This window comes from Equus przewalskii, chromosome 13 (genome assembly GCF_037783145.1).
Source record: "Equus przewalskii isolate Varuska chromosome 13, EquPr2, whole genome shotgun sequence".
Lineage (NCBI taxonomy): Eukaryota > Metazoa > Chordata > Mammalia > Perissodactyla > Equidae > Equus > Equus przewalskii.
The window spans coordinates 25779719-25797844 of NC_091843.1; the positions used below are offsets into that span (position 1 = coordinate 25779719).

General features: G+C 43.8%; 1 protein-coding gene across 9 annotated transcripts in view; it reads right to left on the reverse strand.

The window, feature by feature from the left end:
* The window catches only part of SLC36A1 (solute carrier family 36 member 1), a 53014-nt gene extending 35160 nt beyond the window's left edge, over positions 1 to 17854 (reverse strand). Inside the window, exons 1-2 of one of the 9 annotated variants that reach the window (XM_070570444.1) lie at positions 17686 to 17854; positions 16827 to 17033 (exon numbers count right to left, since the gene is read on the reverse strand). Coding sequence is in view for 2 of the 9 variants with exons in the window: in XM_070570436.1 (XP_070426537.1) it covers positions 8151 to 8187 (37 nt within the window). In the remaining 7 variants the exon portion in view is untranslated. Of the gene's footprint in view, positions 1 to 8033; positions 8470 to 16826; positions 17034 to 17685 lie in introns of those variants that run through there. The other 8 variants (XM_070570437.1, XM_008523884.2, XM_070570442.1 and 5 more) reach the window with 8 other exon arrangements.
* Between the last annotated feature and the right edge of the window lie 272 nt (positions 17855 to 18126).

An 18126-nucleotide genomic window follows, 5' to 3' on the forward strand; every position in this document is an offset into this window, starting at 1 on the left:
CTCCCGGGAACAGCGTGTTTCCCTCCCTGGAAAAGTCCAAGCGGCAGCCCTTTCTCAGAGCTGCAAAGCAGGGACTCTAGCGCAGGAGAGGGTGGGTCACTCCCTGGAGCTCCTTCTGTGGTTCTTTCTGGCAACCGAGGCCGCCTCCTCTTGCTCTCTAGCTGTCCCCACTGAGCGCAGGCCTCCATGGTCACCCCGCCCCTGGGCTCCCTTGATGAAACCTGGTTTCCACGTCTACTGCTGCAATTGCCAATTCCTGCCCTGTGGGAGATTTTCACAGAACCTGAGAAGTGTCGGAAAGAGGGGTGTAATATGTGAGAGTTCACGACAAGCTTGTCCTTCAGGTTCTTGAGGACAATGCACTTAATTTTTTTAGAATCTTCTTTCTTCCTTTTTTTTTTTCTTAAAGTACGTCTTTTTCTTTGGGTGAGGAAGATTGGCCCTGAGTTAACATCTGTTGCCAATCTTCCTCTTTCTCTCTCTTTTTTTTTTCTCTCCAAAGCCCCAGTACACAGTTGTATATCCTAGCTGTAAGTCATTCTAGTTCTTCTATGTGGGATGCTGCCACAGCGCGGCTTAATAAGCAGTGTGTAGGTCTGTGCCCAGGATGCAAACCAGTGAACCCTGGGCCACTGAAGCAGAGCACCCAAACTTAACCACTCAGCCATGGGGCTAGCCCTGACAACGAACTTAACTTATGGCCTATCAATGCAAAGCCAAAATCTCAATAAGAAATTTAGACCTAAAAGGGTGAAGTACTAAGTAAAAAAGTCTGCATGATTGGTGGCAAAAAATATATATATATTTCTTCAAGTGTACATTCAACCAAAATTGCATTGAAATATCCACTACTGGTATAATTTGATAAATTTTCTTCTGTTCCCTTATGTAAACCATTTTCAACTATTAATATTCCCATTATTTTAAGGTTTTTCCACTTATTTCATATCTACTCTTCTTTGAATCTACACAGTTCTTATACTAATGAAGTTTAGTTGTAATATATGGTTCATCATTATATTAATACAACAATTTGCTTCACTAGCTCCCAATTGTTGGACTTTGGGCTTCTGCTTTCTTTTTTTTTTTTTAATAACTATCTTACATCACAGCTAAAAGGAATTCATACAAATAGTTTTTAAGTCATATCCTTGGACTAGAGCTAGGTGAATAGGCTCATTTTTATGGTTCTTACTGTAGAAATGATTGAGCTAACCCACCGTGTCATTAGCAATATATGGACATGACTATCTCTTTGTAATCCTGCCAATGTTGAATTTTATTATGTTTATTTTTGCTCTTTTAGATGGATGGGTGGCTCCATTTACCTGTTTTATTTTACATTTCTTTACTTTCCAGCAAAGACAACTGACAATGAAAACATTAAAAAGCATTTTTCTCCCACCTATCAGGCTCATACTTTTGAAAATATTAAACTCACTTTTGAAAAAGTTAAAATGTTCTCAGGACAGCTATTTAAGAGTTTACTGACTGGATTCTATTCCAAATTCAGCACAATAAACAAGGTCAATTCCAACAAGAGAAGGAGAATCCATTTGAATACATTTAAAAGTCTCTTTCAGGACACATGGGAAGGACTGAAGTATTAATTAGCCTCATTACCAAAAGCTAAACAATACTTTCAAGGGTGGCTTGTAAATACATAAAAAATCATCTACTACAAACTATTAGAAGTAACAAGTTCAGTAAAGTTGTGGGATACAAGATCAATACATGAAAATCAATTGTATTTCTGGGCACTCACAATGAACAGTCTGAAAATGAAACTGAGCAAACAGTTCAATTTACCATAGCATCAAAAAGAATAAAATACTTAGGAAGAAGTTTAGCCAAATAGGTATAAGACCTGTACATGAAAACTACAAAACATGGTTGAAAGAAATTAAAGAGCTAAATAAATGAAAAGACATCCCAATATTCACGGATTAGAAGATTTAATACTGTTAAGTTGGCAATACTCCCTAAATTGATACACAGATTCAATGAAATCCCTATAAAAATTCCAGCTGCCTTTTTGTAGAAATTGACAAGCTGATTCTAAAATTCAGATGGAAATTCAAGAGGCCCAGATTAGCCAAAAGAATTTTGGAAAAGAACAAAGTTGGAGGACTTCCAAATTTCAAAACTTAGTACAAAGGTACAGTAATCAAGACAATCTAGTAACTAGCATAAGGATAGACGTATAGATCAATGGAACAGAATTGAGAGTTCAAAAATAAACTCTCACCTCCGTTGTCAATTGATTTCTGCCAAGGGTGCCAAGACAACTCAATGGGGAAAGAAAAGTCTTTTCAACAAATGGTGCTGGAACAGCTAAATATCCACATGCAAAAGAATGATGTTGGCACTCTACCTCACACCATATGCAAACATTCAATCCAAGTGATCAGAGACCTACACGTAGGAACCAAAACTATCAAACTCTTAGAAGAAAATACAGGCATAAATCTTCATGACCTTGAATTAAGCAATGGTTTCTTACCTATGAGAGTAAAAGCACAAGCAAAAAGAGAAAAAATAGGTAAATTAGACATCATCAAAATTAAAAATATTTATGCCTCAAAGGACACCATCAAGAAAGTGAAAGACAACCCACAGAATGGGAGAAAATTTCTGCAAATTCAAATTTCTAATAAGAGATTTGTATCCAGAACATAGAAAGAACTATTACAACTCAATAAGAAAAGGACAACACAATTAAAAATGAATAGCTATTTCACCAAAGATGTGAAAATGGCCAAGAACCACATGAAAAGCTACTCATCATTAGTCATCAGGTAAATGCAAAACTAACACCACAATGAGCTACCACTTCACCCACAAGGATGGCTAGAAGAAGATAATAAGTATTGGCAAAGATGTGGAGAAACTGGAACCCTCTTACACTGCTGGTGGGAGTGGAAAATGGTGCAGCCACTCTGGAAAACAGTCTGGAAGTTCCTCAAAGGGCTAAACATAGTTACCATCTGACCCAGAAATTCCACTCCCAGATACATACTAAAATGAAAACGTATGTCTACAGAAAAACTTGCACACAAATGTTCATAGCAACATTATTCCTAACAGCCAAAAAGTGGAAACAAATCTGATGAATGGATAAACAAGGGAATATTCTCCAGCAATAAAAAGAAATGAAGTATTGATAGATGCTGCAACATGGATGAACCTTGAAAACATTGCTCTAAGTGAAACAAGTCAGTCACAGAGGGCTATATATTGCATGATTTCATTCATATGAAAGTCCAGAATAGGGAAACCTATAGACAGAAAGTAGATTAGTAGTTGACTAAGGTTTGAAATAGGGAGTTGAGAGGGAATAGGGGATGACGGCTGAGAGGCACAAAGCTTCTTTTGGGGTGATGAAAACGTTCTGACAGTGATTGTGGTGATGGTTGCACAAATCTGTGAATACACTAAAAGCCATTGAATTGTACACTTTCATTGGGTGAATTGCATGCCATATGAATTATACCTCAATAAAGCTACTAAAAAAAACACCCAAACAGATTTCTGGGCTCAATGTGACTCAACCTGAGCATTTTATTTTTAACCAGCTTACTAGGTGATCTTGACTACAGGTAGATTTATACAAAGCAGTACAAAAAAACTATCTTATTATAATGGGTACACCCCAGGCCTCACTTCCTACCAGAGTTCACGGACTGATGATATATGCAGACTAACAGTGCTGTCCTTTATTCTCAAACAATTACACTGGGTTGGATTTTAGAACCCAGAGAAGCAGCAAATTCTCTAGATGCATCTTCTCTTCTCTGTTGCTGGAATTCCAAAGACAGGAACACGGACACAGACTGTGTCCAGGGAAGTGAAACTTTCTGACTTCCACGTGATTTGTTTCTAAACAGCGTCAGATAGAGTTCCATCTAATCTACCGCGGTTCATTCCATAACTTGAAACTTCTGCCTGAAAGAGTCTGGTGCGAGGGCAGCCACAGAACAGCTGCTGAGCTCAGCAGGCTCCGCACAGAAGGAGCTGAACAGACACACACGCTCACTTTCACCCACAAGCATAAAACTCACTCAATCTTAGCACCAGGCATGATTTATGGAAGATCGAGCTCCACCTCCCCTTCAGAGGTGAGAAAACCAAGGCCCCAGCTGGTCAGAGATTTGGGATTAGAACCCAGCATACCAGATTCCCAGTCAAGTGTACCTTCTACCACACCAAAAATTATCTATCCTCCCTAAAAGCTGCCTCGGAACAAAACTGGGGCAGGATTAGGTCTGCAAGAGGAATTCTGCATAAGCACATCAGTTCAGAGCCTAGTTGTGTGACACTGAGCAAATTACTGCATCTCTCATCGTCTCAGTTTCCTCAGAAAAATGTCGTTAATAATACCTACATCACACTATTGTTACGAAGAGAGACGGAAAAGATGTTAAATACGTTGCGTGGTCCATAATGGACCCCCATTAATGAAAGCAATTGTGATTATTTCTACAGAGAGTGCAACGACAGGAAGTCAGTTCACTACACAAATAAAGGACTGCAGGACTTCCTCCATTCCATCCCTCTGGAGAGCTGAGCCCGGGCTCCGTCTGGAAATGGTGATCTGTGTGCCATGAGCATCCCAGTAACCCACAGACAGATTCCTGAATCCGTGAGAAAGGGAAGCACAGAGGAGCCTTTCCTACTACAGAAGGTCATTGAGAACGGCCCTGGGTGTCAATGCTTCCCAGAGAAACGTTTGGAGGACAAAAAAAAGAGACCACACCAAATGCAGCATCACATTATTTCTATTTTGGCATATTCAGAATGCCCATCCACTGGACCCCACACCCATTAAACAGAGGCTAGCTTTGTGTGCTTGCACCGAGTAAGGCCTGGCCAAACAAGGGGGGGGTCCAGGATTCCTCCACTGCCTGAGCTGAGGTAAATAGACTCAGTGTGAGTTTCCTATATGGGAAAAACAAAAAAAAACTAACCTGGGTGTTAGCGGTCAGTCAGTCACACACATCTGGAAGGGGTTATCAGGGGTAGGCCCACAAAAGTAGAAACCAAAGTCCGTTCACTCAGCCCAGTTCTGGGATCGTGCTTCAGGTCAGGGTGGGAGGAAGAAAGGTAGCATTAACAGCAAGGACTCTTCAGCATCTGACCCTTGAAGAGATATCATGTCAAGCAAAGCACTGAGACAGTCACTGGGGAGGGGAAGGGGGATAAAAAGAAAGACAAAGCAGGGGTACTGAAAAGATGCTCAACATCACTAATTATCAGAGAAATGCAAAGCAAAACTACATGAGATGTCTCCTCACACTGTTAGAATGGCCATCATCAAAAAGACGAGAGACAAGTGCCGGCAAGGATGCAGAGAAGAGGGAACCCTTGTACACTGCTGGTGGGAGGTGCACTGGTGCAGCCACTATGGAAAACAGTATGGAGCGTCCTCAAAAATTAAAAATATACCATATTATCCAGCAATTCCACTTCTGAGTACATATCCAAGGGAAATGACATCACCATCTTGAAGAGAGATCGGCACCCTCCTGTTCATTGCAGCATTATTCACTATTCATAGCCAAGGTATGGAAACAACCAAAGTTACTAAATGAATGGATAAAGACAATGTAATATAAATATATATATTTTTATATATAGCGGAATATTATTATATTAATATTAACATATATTTTATATAATGGAATACTATTCAGCCATGAAAAAGAAGGAAATCCTGTCATTTGCAATAACATGGATGGACCTTGAGGGTATTATGCTAAGTGAAATAAGTCAGACAGAGAAAGACAAATGCTGTATGATCTCATTTATAATGTGGAATTTTAAAAAACCAAACTCATAGAAACAGAGAACAGACTGGTGGTTGCCAGAGGCAGGGTAGGGGAATTGGGTGAAGACGGGCAAAAGTTACAAACTGAGTTCTAGGGATCTCACGTATGGCATGGTAACTATAGTTAACAATACTGTACTGCATATTTAAAAGTTGCCGAGAGAGTAGATTGTAAAAGCTCTCATCATAAGGGAAAAAAATTTTAACTATGTGAGGAGATGGATGTTCATTCAACTTACTATGGTGATCATTTCACAATATATACATACACCGAATCATTATGTTGTACACCTTAAACTTATACAATGTTATTTGTCAATTATATCCCAATAAAATTGGGGAAAAGCAGGTGTAATTAACGTGAGAATAGTTGTCTGAGGCAAGGGGGAAAATAGAGAATTCCCAAAAGTGGACATCTATTTCATCTGTTCTACCTCACATCCCTAAAAGTCCAGTCCTAGAATTTCACAGAACCTCTGAGCTGGAAGAAAACTTAAAACTTTACCTAGTCCAACCCTCTACCCAACACAGTAATCTAATCTACAACATTCCCAAAAGTAAGTGCCCAGTGACAATTACATCCAGTGACAGGGACCTCCATGCTCTGTGTTGCAACATGAGAGAGCCTAACTCTTTGAAAGTTCTCACACCCACCCCAAAACCACTTCCCTTTTGGCACTTGCATCCCTTGGTTCTAGTTGATCTCTGGAACCTTACAAAAGAAATGGAATCTGCCTCCTTCCACTGCCTTTCAAATAGACAGAAAGCTCTGAGCGCTCTAAGCTGCCACAGGGATGAAGCCAAATGAACAGCTACATGGTTTAAAGGACTCAAAAGCAGGCAAATATAAATGGCACAATCAGAAAACAAAGGGAGAGAGACTTAATCGCGTCATCAGAGCGGCCTCTGCTGCAGACACTCTCCACCCTGGACAGTCTCAAACTCAGAGCGAATGACCAAGCCTTTTGGGTCTCCTTACTTCTTGACTTCAAGAAAATATGGACAAGTAAGTTCATTACTGTAGACTAGGCTCTTGACAAGAGTCAAAGAGGGCCTTGACCACGTTAAAAGCAACAAAAGACAGTCAAGACCATTTCCAGCAGTCAGCATTCAGCTTGGATGTAACACAGAGATACAAAGAAAGAGGAGGAGAATGTCACGGCAACAGAGAAATAAGTTAAGTAGAGAAACTGCTTCCTGGACAAGTGGATTAAGTCTTATTGCTAGATACCAATGTATACAGGTGGGAAAACCTCTCTGATGAAAAAACAAACAGACGTAGATGCAGCGAATGTCAGAGCAGAAGGAGCCCTCAGAGATTCCACTCCATCATTGAACAGACGGGGAAACCTAAACCGAGCAGGGATGGGAGTTGCCCAAGGTGGCGAAGCAAGTGTCATATCTAGAACAAAATCTCCTGATTCTCCAAGCTCACTTCTTTCCATTACCTCATGCTGCTATCTCATTTCAGCAAGCCTCAAACACTGCAAAACATCCATCCAAATAACCAGTATTTCCCCAAATCCGACCAGCTACAGAAAAAAATAAACCGAAGGCCTTTACATTCTTCAAGTTAATCCCAGGGCTCTCCACAACCTCAGCTGGGAGCCACCTACCCTTCCAGGAGCATGCTCCCGATTATTTCATGTTTTGGTATGCCTTACACAAAATTGCAGGACAGTTAGAAACAAAATCCACAGAATGATGAGTTTGCAGAAAAACCGTGAACACTGAAACAGGGAACCACACCCAGAGCCAATGCAATCCTGGCGATGGAGAATGCAGAGCTAAAAAGAGAGAGGAATGAAAGAGACGGAGACAGGAAAAGGGTGCCTTTCCACATGTCGAGTTTTCCGCAGGAGGCAGCACACTGTAAGGCAGACAGCTGCTGGAGCTCAGGGAGACTCGGATTCTAGTTGCAAGTCTGCCACTAACTCACTGGGTGACGTTAGGCAACCCCCGACCCCTTCCCAGATCTCGATTTCCCCAACTGCCCTAGAAGGGAGTCGCACCAGACGATTTCCCAGGGTCCTTGCAGTTCTGGTCTTCCACGACCCTAAGACCCACTATTAGCCAGTCCCGAGCACGGCTCCCGCAGCGAGGCGGGGACCTGCCCGAGATGGCCAGACCTCTCTGGGAAGCGTGGAAGAAGCCCTAGCTGGTCGCCTGGGTGATCGTTCCCATCTGGGGACCCCAGTTTCCCGACCTGTCAAATAGGACGGGGATGTCAAGAGAGGGAGCGCGAGGAAAGAGGGATTCTCCAGTTCGCCTCATCCCAGGATGGGTACCGCAGCTGTAACCGGGGAGCCAAGGAGTCTCGGACCTGCAGCCCAAGCCGGTCGGTACCGGACCCGGAGCATCCGCTGAGCCCCCGGGCAAGACGAGGTGAGTCCTGCCGAAGGCGGTGACCGGCCGCCAGCCCCAGCCTGTCAGCGCGCCGACTCACCGCTCGGGTTCCGGCTCCGGCTTCAGCTTCCACTGCAGCTCCCGCTTCAGCGCAGCCCCGCTGTCCCTGGCTCAGCGTCCAGTCCTCGCCATCCCCCTTAGCCGCCCGGCAGCCGCTTCCGGGCCCCGTCACGTGATCCAGGCTCCGAGAGACCCAGGTCACATGTTCCCGGGCGCGGCGGCTCCTCCTCGCCCACGATGCTCCAGGGCTCGGCTCCGCAGCACCTCCTGGCGGCCTATTGCTGCCCCTGCAGGAAGGACGGTGTTCCTGGGGCTGGGGACTGGGAGTGGGAACCGGCCGGGGCGTTGACCTCGGAGCTTGGGCAGTGAGTCCAGAGTCCAAGAGCCCTGGCGGTGAGCTGTGGGCTTGTGAAAGAGTGCTCGTTCTCACACATGCTGTGTTCTTTAGAAGTTTACACAAACACATTTGTGCTTGCTACTGGAAATGGGACTGTGTGGTAAGCCAACACTATCTTTCTAATACATTCAAAGGTTTTAAGCAACATTTTTAAATGAATGGCAACGTTTCAGGATGTTTGACGTGTATGTATCATCTCTGCTTCTCTTTCCTCCTTCTCTCAGCAGATTTTACTTTTAAAAATTGTGTAACAACTCAGCCTAAAGAAAGAAGAAGGAATGAACTATTGATACAGCTACAAAATGGATAAATCTCAAAATAGTTGTACGTGAATAAATCTTAGTTATGCCGACGGAAAGAAGCCAGAAAAAAATATTCCATTTATATAATATTCTAGAAAATTCTAAATAACCCACAGTGACAGAAAATACATCAGTGGTTGCCTGAGAATTGGTGGGAGGGGGTCAGGAGAGGAGAGAGTGATTACAAAGGGGCATAAAGAAACTTTCAAGGTGCAAATATCTTCAGTATCCTGAGTGTGGTGATGGTTTCACAGGTGAATATGTATGTTGAAACTTATCAAATTATACACTTTAAATATGTGCAGTTTATTGCATATAAATTATACCTCAATAAAGCTGTTAAAATATTCAATAAAAATTACATAAATGTTGGAGCCTGCCCAGCGGTGCAGCGGTTAAGTGCACACATTCCTCTTCTGCAGCCCAGGGTTCGCAGGTTCAGATTCCAGGTGCAGACTTGGCACCGCTTGGCACACCATGCTGTGGTAGGCGTCTCACGTATAAAGTAGAGGAAGATGGGCATGGATGTTAGCTCAGGGCCAGTCTTCCTCAGCAAAAAGAGGAGGATTGGCAGCAGTTAGCTCAGAGCTAATCTTCCGCCAAAAAATAATTATATAAATGTTAATATATCTTTATTAGAAACATTAGACAATATATAAGCATATAAACAGCATAAATTCCTCTTCTCCAAAATTCACTCTCCTCTCCAAAGATTTAAAGTTACCGTGGTGTAAGTATTATTCTCCAAACCTTATACTATGTATTTATAGAAATATATATATACATGCAGAAATGTGCAGATTTGTGGTGTTGAAATTTCAATCATGAATAGCAGTACTTATTGTTTTGCTTTAGACTTTTACTCTTCACTGTCTATCCTGTTTAAATTCTTTCATAAACGTATATTATTTTATAATAATTCAATATCTAGGTAATTATTTTTAAAAAACCTACTTTAGTTCATTCATTTCACCAGGGAGAGAGAAAAGAATGCAGATTCATGCTCAGTTCAAAATAGGAAGGCCAGTGAGTTCGTCCCATCCCTGGAAGAACCCAGCAGTTCCATGACTGCTCGGTGCCAGGACCCGGCCGAGTCAAGAAACTAGTGCTTTGGGTCAGCTCCAGACCTCCGCTTTCCTTTGTTCTATGGCTCCTCCTAACGTCTTAGGCGAGAAAGCCAGATCTTGTGGGGAAGCACACAGCTCCCTGTTGGAGTACTGGGAAAGCAAGTGGGAATTTGCCTTCCCCAATCTGCTCCTGGGGTACGCTGACTATAAATAGGGAGTCTGTCTGATACCGGACCACCACACCCTTATTAGAGAGACCCTTGAAAAACAGTAGCATCCTTTTCAGATGCTGTTCGGACTCTATCAACCTTATCATTACGCAGTCCTAATCAGAAATTAACATACGATAACCTCTCCTTATCGTTCCCAAATAACTTTTCCCAAATATACAAATCTCCACCTCTGCTCCCATTGTTTACGTGGAAATATAAATAAAGAAGATCTCCAGTTCAAAATGGTTGTATAACTAAACATTTTGACTCTTTTACTACGAGAAACTATGCAAAGGCGAAAAAGGAGAAATTCTGCAAATACTATTTTCAGCAAAGCCAGAAGATAAATAGAATCCACAGAATCCAAAATATGTGCAAGGGCTAACAAAAGCAGCTGAGATGATACAGAAGCTGTGTAGGAGAAAGGGAAAGAAAGAAACTCTGAGAGGCTTGAAGGACCCAGAGGGGGCCAATGTCCGAAAAGCACCAGTGAAAACGCTTCCTAAAAGTGAACAGCTCGCTTAAAACAGCACGGCTACACCCCTTTGGTTTGCAACAATGGGCGTGGAAACAGTTCCACAAGACTAGCAGCCAAAGCTCTCCTGAATCTGGTTTGGATCAGAAGAGAATGAGGATGAAAGAAAGAATCACACAGATGAGCCGTAAGTGCAGGAAGCAATCTGTCTGTGGCAACAGAGAAGAAAAGCTGGAAATACACTTGTTGGCGCAGGTGAGGAGCACCCGGAAGTCTCGTCCTTTGCTGGCGGGGGTATACCTATACGGTGGTGCAGCCACTTTGGAAAACTGTTTGGCGTTTTTTATAAAGTTACACACATATTTATCCTATGTCCAGCAACTCCACTCCTGGGTATTTACTCAAGAAAAATCAAAACATATTTCCACACCAGGGCCGGCTCTAAGGTGAGGCAAGCAAGGTGCCTCGGATGGAAGATTTAAGGAGGCACTCACTCTCAGAGTTGTGCAGGGGCAGAGTTGGCACTTAGATGAGCATGAGAGTGAGTGCCTCCTTAAATTTTGTGATCCAGGCTTCCTAGTTTGCCTCACCCTAGACCTGGCTGTGGTCCACACAAAGACTTGTACTCAAATGTTCACAGTAGACAGCTTAATACAGATAAGCTAGTAACAACCCAAATCTTTATCAATAGGTGAATTGTAAACAAACTGAGGCCTATATAGCAGGAAGAAACTACCGAAACATGCAAAATCATGGATGAATCTCATTACACTAAATGGAGGAAGCTAGACACAGCAGACTACGTACTACATGATCCTATTTATATAAACTTATAGAATGAGCAAAAACTAACCTAGTGACAGCAAATCAGTGGTTGCTTGGGATGTGGCATGGGACTGACTACAAAGGGACACAAGAGAGCTTTCTGTGGTGATGCTAATATTTACACCTTGACGGGGATGGTGGTCACGTGGGCTTACACCTTTGTCAAAAGCCATTACCTGGACAATTAAAATGCGTGAACTTCATTGTACATAAATTATACCTTGAAAGGTTAATCTAAAAATCTTAAAGAGATTACCAGACATCTGAGGAAAAACCTCTAAGAGAGAAGTCAGAAGAATGATCAAATGCACAGACACACGAAAGCACTTCAGAGGACACTCTGCAAAACCTAAATGCACAATCAGATATCCTCAGAGACGTTAGATATTGCAATAAGAAGAATGAAATAAGAACAATGCGCTTTAAAAAAAAGAGTGCTCTGGGGGCCAGCCTCGTGGCTGAGTGGTTAAAGTTCTACACGCTGCACTTTGGCTGCCCAGGTTTGCAGGTTCGGATCCTGGGCGCAGACCTACACGCTACTGAGCCATGCTGTGGTGGCATCCCACATACACAATAGAGGGAGACTGGCACAGATGTTAGCTCAGGGCCAATCTTCCTCAAGCAAAAAAGAGGAGGATTGGCACTCTTCTTAGCTCAGGGCAAATCTTCCTCATAAAAAAAAAAGAAAAGAAAAAAGAATATTCTGAGAAAAAAAACCCAGCTCTTGGAATTAAAAATATAATAACACAAATGAAGAATCAAATAGAAGAGTAAAAAGATAAGGATAAGGAAATTAGTTCATTTCCTTAATTAATAAATATTTATTGAGTATCCGTGTGCCGGGCACTGGGATACAACAGTGAACAAAACAGACAAAAATCCCTGCCGTCGTGAAGCTTACGTTTTAGGCAGGGGAGACAGACAACAAAAATAACTAAGTAAGTAAAAATAGCTAAGTTATATACGTATCATGTCAGCAGACGTATCTGCTATGGAGGAAAATAAATCAGGAAAATGGGAGAGGGATTCTGGGGGCAGATGGAAGGGGTTGCAGTCTTTACAGTCAAGGAAGGTCCCTCTGAGGAGGTGACATCTAAAAAAAGACCTAAAATAGATGAGGAAAGAAGCCATGTGGACTTCTCTGGGAAGAGCATTGTGGGCAGAGGGAACAGCATGTGTTAAGGTCCTGGGGTGAAAGTGTGCCCAGCCTGTTTGAAGAATGACAAGGAGGTCAGTGTGACTGAAGCAGAGTGAGCTGTGGGAAGAGAAATAGACTAGGTCTGAGCAATAACAAGTGGGTGAAAATTGTGTGGAGTTCCACGAGCCATTTTAAGGGTTTTGGCTTTTCTTCTGAGTGAGATGGGAAGATATTGGAGGAGTGTGAGCAGAGGAGTGCTGTGATTTGACTTGGGTTTGCAAGGATACTTTGTGTGTTAGGTTCCTATAGGCAAGGGCAGAAACAGGGAGACAGCGGGGAGGCAGTTGCAGTCACCCAGGATCAGAGTATGATGACCTGGACAAGAGTGATGGCGGTGAAGGTGGTGAGATGCGATCAGCTTGGAAAATTTTTTTTTTTTTTTAAAGATTTTATTTTTTCCTTTTTCTCCCCAAAGCCCCCCGGTACATAGTTGTGTATTCTTCGTTGTGGGTTCCTCTAGTTGTGGCATGTGGGACGCCGCCTCAGCGTGGTCTGATGAGCAGTGCCATGTCCTTGCCCAGGATTCAAACTAACGAAACACTGGGCCGCCTGCAGCGGAGCGCGCGAACTTAACTACTCGGCCACGGGGCCAGCCCCGCTTGGAAAATATTTTTATGGTAGACTGGAAATGTCAGGGGGTTGGAAGTGGGTATGAGGGAGAGGAGACAAACCCTTTGGCCTGAACAACAGGAAAGATCGCGTTGCCTTTTACTACATCAGGAAGATAAAGGCAGGAGCAAGCTTTGATGAGGAGCAAAGGGAGACCCTTGTGTGTGAACTTCCAAGGGAAAGTCCGATAGGCGCTGAGATGCTTGTGAGAGGGGAGGGGTCCAGCTGGGACATAAAAATGTGGCAGTGTCAGCGTATTGAGGGTCCTCAAGCCAAGAGACTAGATGAGATCACCAAGAAGCTAGTGTAAATAAAAATGAGAGGAAATCCAAAAATCGAGCCTAGGGGAGGACAGAAAGATGACTAGGAACTAGCAAAAGGAACTGCAAAGTCGGCCAGTGAGTTAGGGAAAACCAAAAGTGTTGTCCTGGAAGCCAAGTGAGGGAAGTTTTTCCAGGAGGGGATGACCACGTACTTAATCATCTCGCCACACCCGCCATTCACCAGCACACAGTTAGTAAAGCAGGAGAGTGGGGAATACCATCAAAGAGCAGAGCACACGCAGGAGCCCAGCTCCCTGGGGAAACTGAACCAACCCCAGCCCGGGTCATGGGTGCTGTGGCCAAGTGGTGAGATACAACATCCCAGCGCACCTATAGCTTTGGGCAAGTGACTTGAGCTCTCTGAGCCTCTGCTCCCTCGTCTCTCAGCCAGGAGGGTCTAACGGGTGTCAGAACGTTTGGTACGCTGTGGATCAACATGCCCATGTGAGAGATGATTCTCGTTGCTCTCACTGTTGACGTTTCCGCGGAGGGGGCAGGCGTGGTTAACACGAGGGGAACGTGCTGTTTCACCTCTGTGGATCCTTCACTCAGGAACCAGGGTTGTTCAGCCTGATGAGGATGGGCAGGGTGGACCTACAAATGCCCCAAAGGAAGGAGGATTCCTGTCCTGGGTGTGGCAGAGGGACCTCAGGAGAAGTGATGACAATGATAACAACTCCAGTTGACTGCATGTTGCTGTGTGCCAGGCCCTGTTCTAAGTGGTGTACAAGCTCATTTACTCCCCAAACAGTCTCTGAGGTAGTTATTTATAATTTTACTGAATAGATGAGGAAACCGAGGCAAAGAGACATGAGGCAAGGGGATTTTGTGCCCAAAGTTCCACAAGAAAGTCAGTGATAAAGCCAGGAGTCAAGCTCTGTCTAACCCCAGAGCCAGCGCTCTTAAAAGACTCATAAGTTGAGGGACTGGCCCCGCGGCCGAGTGGTTAAGTTCGAGCGCTCTGCTTCCGACGGAAGCCCAGGGTTTCGCTGGTTTGAATCCTGGGCATGGACATGGCACCTCTCATCAAGCCATGCCAAGGCGGCATCCCACATGCCACAACTAGAAGGACCCACAACTAAAAACACACAACTATGTACCCTGGGGGCTTTAGGAGAAAAAGGAAAAATAAAATCTTTAAAAACAAAAAACAAAAAAAGACTCGTAAGTTGAAACCAGTTTTTTAATAAACTAAGTCCGTACTTGTACATTGTGAGTCTAAGCATCTTGCTTCTTTCCTTTCCCCTTCTTTTGTCAACACCTGTCTGCTCCTTCCTGTGTTTCCTTTTCCTTCCCCTTTATTTTCTTTTCCTTCTTTCTGCATGCTTAGACACAAAGGGATCCTTCCAGGGATCCTTCTTTAACTATAGATTGTCAGAGCTAGCAAGCCCCCAGGGGTCAGTGAGTCCACCTCACCCTCAGGTGGAGAAACTGAGGCCTGGAGACGGGGAGGGTTGCACCCAGGGTCACACACATCATGTGTCTCTTTGCTCTAGCTTCCGAGCCCCTGGCCCCCACATCATACAAAGGTTACAAAATAGCAGACATAGAATGATCACATTTTGTTAAGAAAAAAAGAAAAAACAAGGTGTATATACACACAACGCAGTCTCTGGGTTCATATCTGAAATACATGAATGTAAGATAGTGTGATATAAAAATGTCAATAAAGTTCCACTTCATATGCAGAATTTAGAGTATTTAGAAAATCACCCAAATTAAAATTTCATGAGGTATCCCATAATAGCCAGACTGATGCTCAGAGAGTAAACTGTAAATTGGTAAATTGTGCTACACTAAATTTACACTATTGGTAAATTGTGCCATACGGTGGCCACTTTGGCTGGGACGCAGAAGTGCCCACCCACTGTTATCAGAATCCAGAGAGAAATGCCCTTGTTCACATGGAACTTCTGTGGCTGGTGTGAGTACTTATTAGCTGTAGTCTAAGCAATCATTGTTAGCATTATTTAAAATATTCTATAAACCCTAACAATGTAATTCAAGAATTCATTAAGGGGCACAAGTGCTGAAAACATGAATTTAAAAGTCCTTCATTTGGAATGGAACTTAGAAGAGAGAAAATTGCCGTAAAGAAGGCCAAACTCGATCACGCCGGGACATGCTGATGGCTAATGAGAGTGCATCCCGTACAGTAAATCAGCAGCAGGGTTGAAAGGAAAGGCAGCCTGGGAAGCAGGGAGCCCGCTCAGGGGACAAACATCCACTCAAATACTGCAGATAAAGAGCTGGTGCCAGGTCAACACACGCCACCTGCCTCTGCGCCAAGCTGTTGTGATTTTTGGTGACTAGGAAGTAGGTAATGATGATGAAACGTTTTACCACTAGTATTTCTGTGGTAAACAAAGTATGTTTAAAAAATATATTTATGTTACAAAGTTAAGAGACTTATGCTCTCTGAAGTCCCAGAGAAAAATTTTGCAAGCTCTTGCAAAGCTCATCCTTGTGCAAATCCAATAGGACTGCTCAGCCACCACTGCCAACACACCGATGCCCAGGAGCGTGCGAGAGGGATGGCAGACTTGGCCGGGACACAGAACTGGAAGGCATATGTGAAAAGATGCCAAGGAGTGCGTCAGTCTGAGGACCTGAATTAACCTGCAGGCAAGATTGCAACGACAGGAGTGTCAACGCACGTAGGTGAGACCCAGGTACACTCCTTGCAAGCAAATGCTGCTCACCCAGAAGCACATTGAAAGAACAGGCTTTAAACATATTATATGGCTTTAATGTAAGGGAGACTTCCCACTGGTGTGTGATGGCCAGTGGGGCACCAGAAATGGGCTATAGGGGCTGAGACATTGATCCTCTCACCCCTTGGAGCAGCCAGGTGGGTCCCGAGGTGGCTGGAGCTCCTGAGACAATTTCCTCCAGTCGTGAGCAGGCTTGTTTTTTAATCCCGAGGATCTATAAAGTGTTATCCTTTTCTACATGTGTTGTGGTATAGAAAAGCTTGGAAAGCACTGGAGAAGTAGGGTGTTCATATGATATTTTGTGTAAATGGAGACATTTTTGAGGATGAAAGGGGCTGTATTAATATGTACGCCAGGACCCCAGGCATATAGTGGGACTCTTCTAGGTAAACCCGGATGTACGGCGGAGGAGCAGGTTAATCCCCCCAAAGACATTTACGTCCTAGTCCCCACCTCCTGTGAATGTGTTACCTTAGATGGCAGAAGAGACTTTGCAGGTGTGATTAAGTTGAGGATCTTGGGGTGAGGAGATTATGCTGCATTATCTGGGTGGCCTGATGTCATCACAAAGGTTCTTATAGGAAGGAGGAAGGAAGGTCAAGAAGAAGAAGATGCTCTTCTGCTGACTTCGGAGATGAAGGAGCCACAAGCCAAGGGAATGGGGGAGGCCTCTAGGAGCTAGAAAAAGGAGGAAGCAGATTCTCGCCGGAGCCTCCACAAAGAAGGCAGCCCTGCCAACATCTTGACTTTGGGACTTCTGTAAGGTAATCAATGCGTGTGGTTTTCATCCACTAACTTTGTGGTGATTTGTTACAGCAGCAAGAGGAAACTAACACAAACACTATTTATAATTTATAAGAAGATTGTCTTCATGCTTATATAATTTTAAAAGGTACAAAGGTAAGTAATAAAGAGCTGAAGCAGTGGAATAATTACATTGAGAGGAAGAGTGAGCTAGTAGACAGGTGTAAATTTTCATCTAACATCGTGTTGATCAGTGGAAAAATATCATTAAAGTATATTGCATATAGAGATAGAGGACTAAAACAAAAAACTGATTTAAAAAAATCGATAGCCCCAGAAAGAGGAACTTTGAATGGAGAAGGTCAGATAAGGAGAGTCTACCTTTTTATTATAAATCTTTTCGTTAAACAGATTGAAAGTGTAAGCGTGGGCATGTATTTTTTAATGTGAACCTTAATTTTTAAAGTAAGATTGTGTTGGGAGAAGCCCCAAGCGCTTCCTGGGCTCAGGTTCTCCGGAGCTCTAGTCCGCACCCTCCCTGAAACCTGGTTACAGCTTCCACCTCGCCCACAGACTCTCCTCTAACCTCTTACTCAGCCAGCAGTCTCTTTGCTCTCAGTCTTGGCTCCAGACAGGGCCAACTGGTGGGACCCCCTGAAACAAGGCAGGAGAAGGCACCGTTGGATGAGGAGCGTTCCCAGGATAGGGCCAGGCGCTTTAGGAGACCTGGAGTAAACCCACAAAGCCCCATCTGTAGGGAAGGCAGACCTTGGGGTTACCTCACAATGGTAACAAAGAGCCTGGGAGAGTGTGAAGAGAGAACGCCTCCTGCTGTCACTGAAAAAGCCCTGCTGTAGGAGCCCAAAGGGAAGGGCTGAGACCAGCTCTGCCACCGACCAGCAAGTCCCTTTCCATCTGGGCTTCGGTTTCTCACCCAGGAAACGAATGGGGGAGGAAATTCATCTCTCATGTCTTCCAGCGCTGTGAGTCCTTCTCTCCGCTTCAGCTACATTCCTCCTTCCAAGAT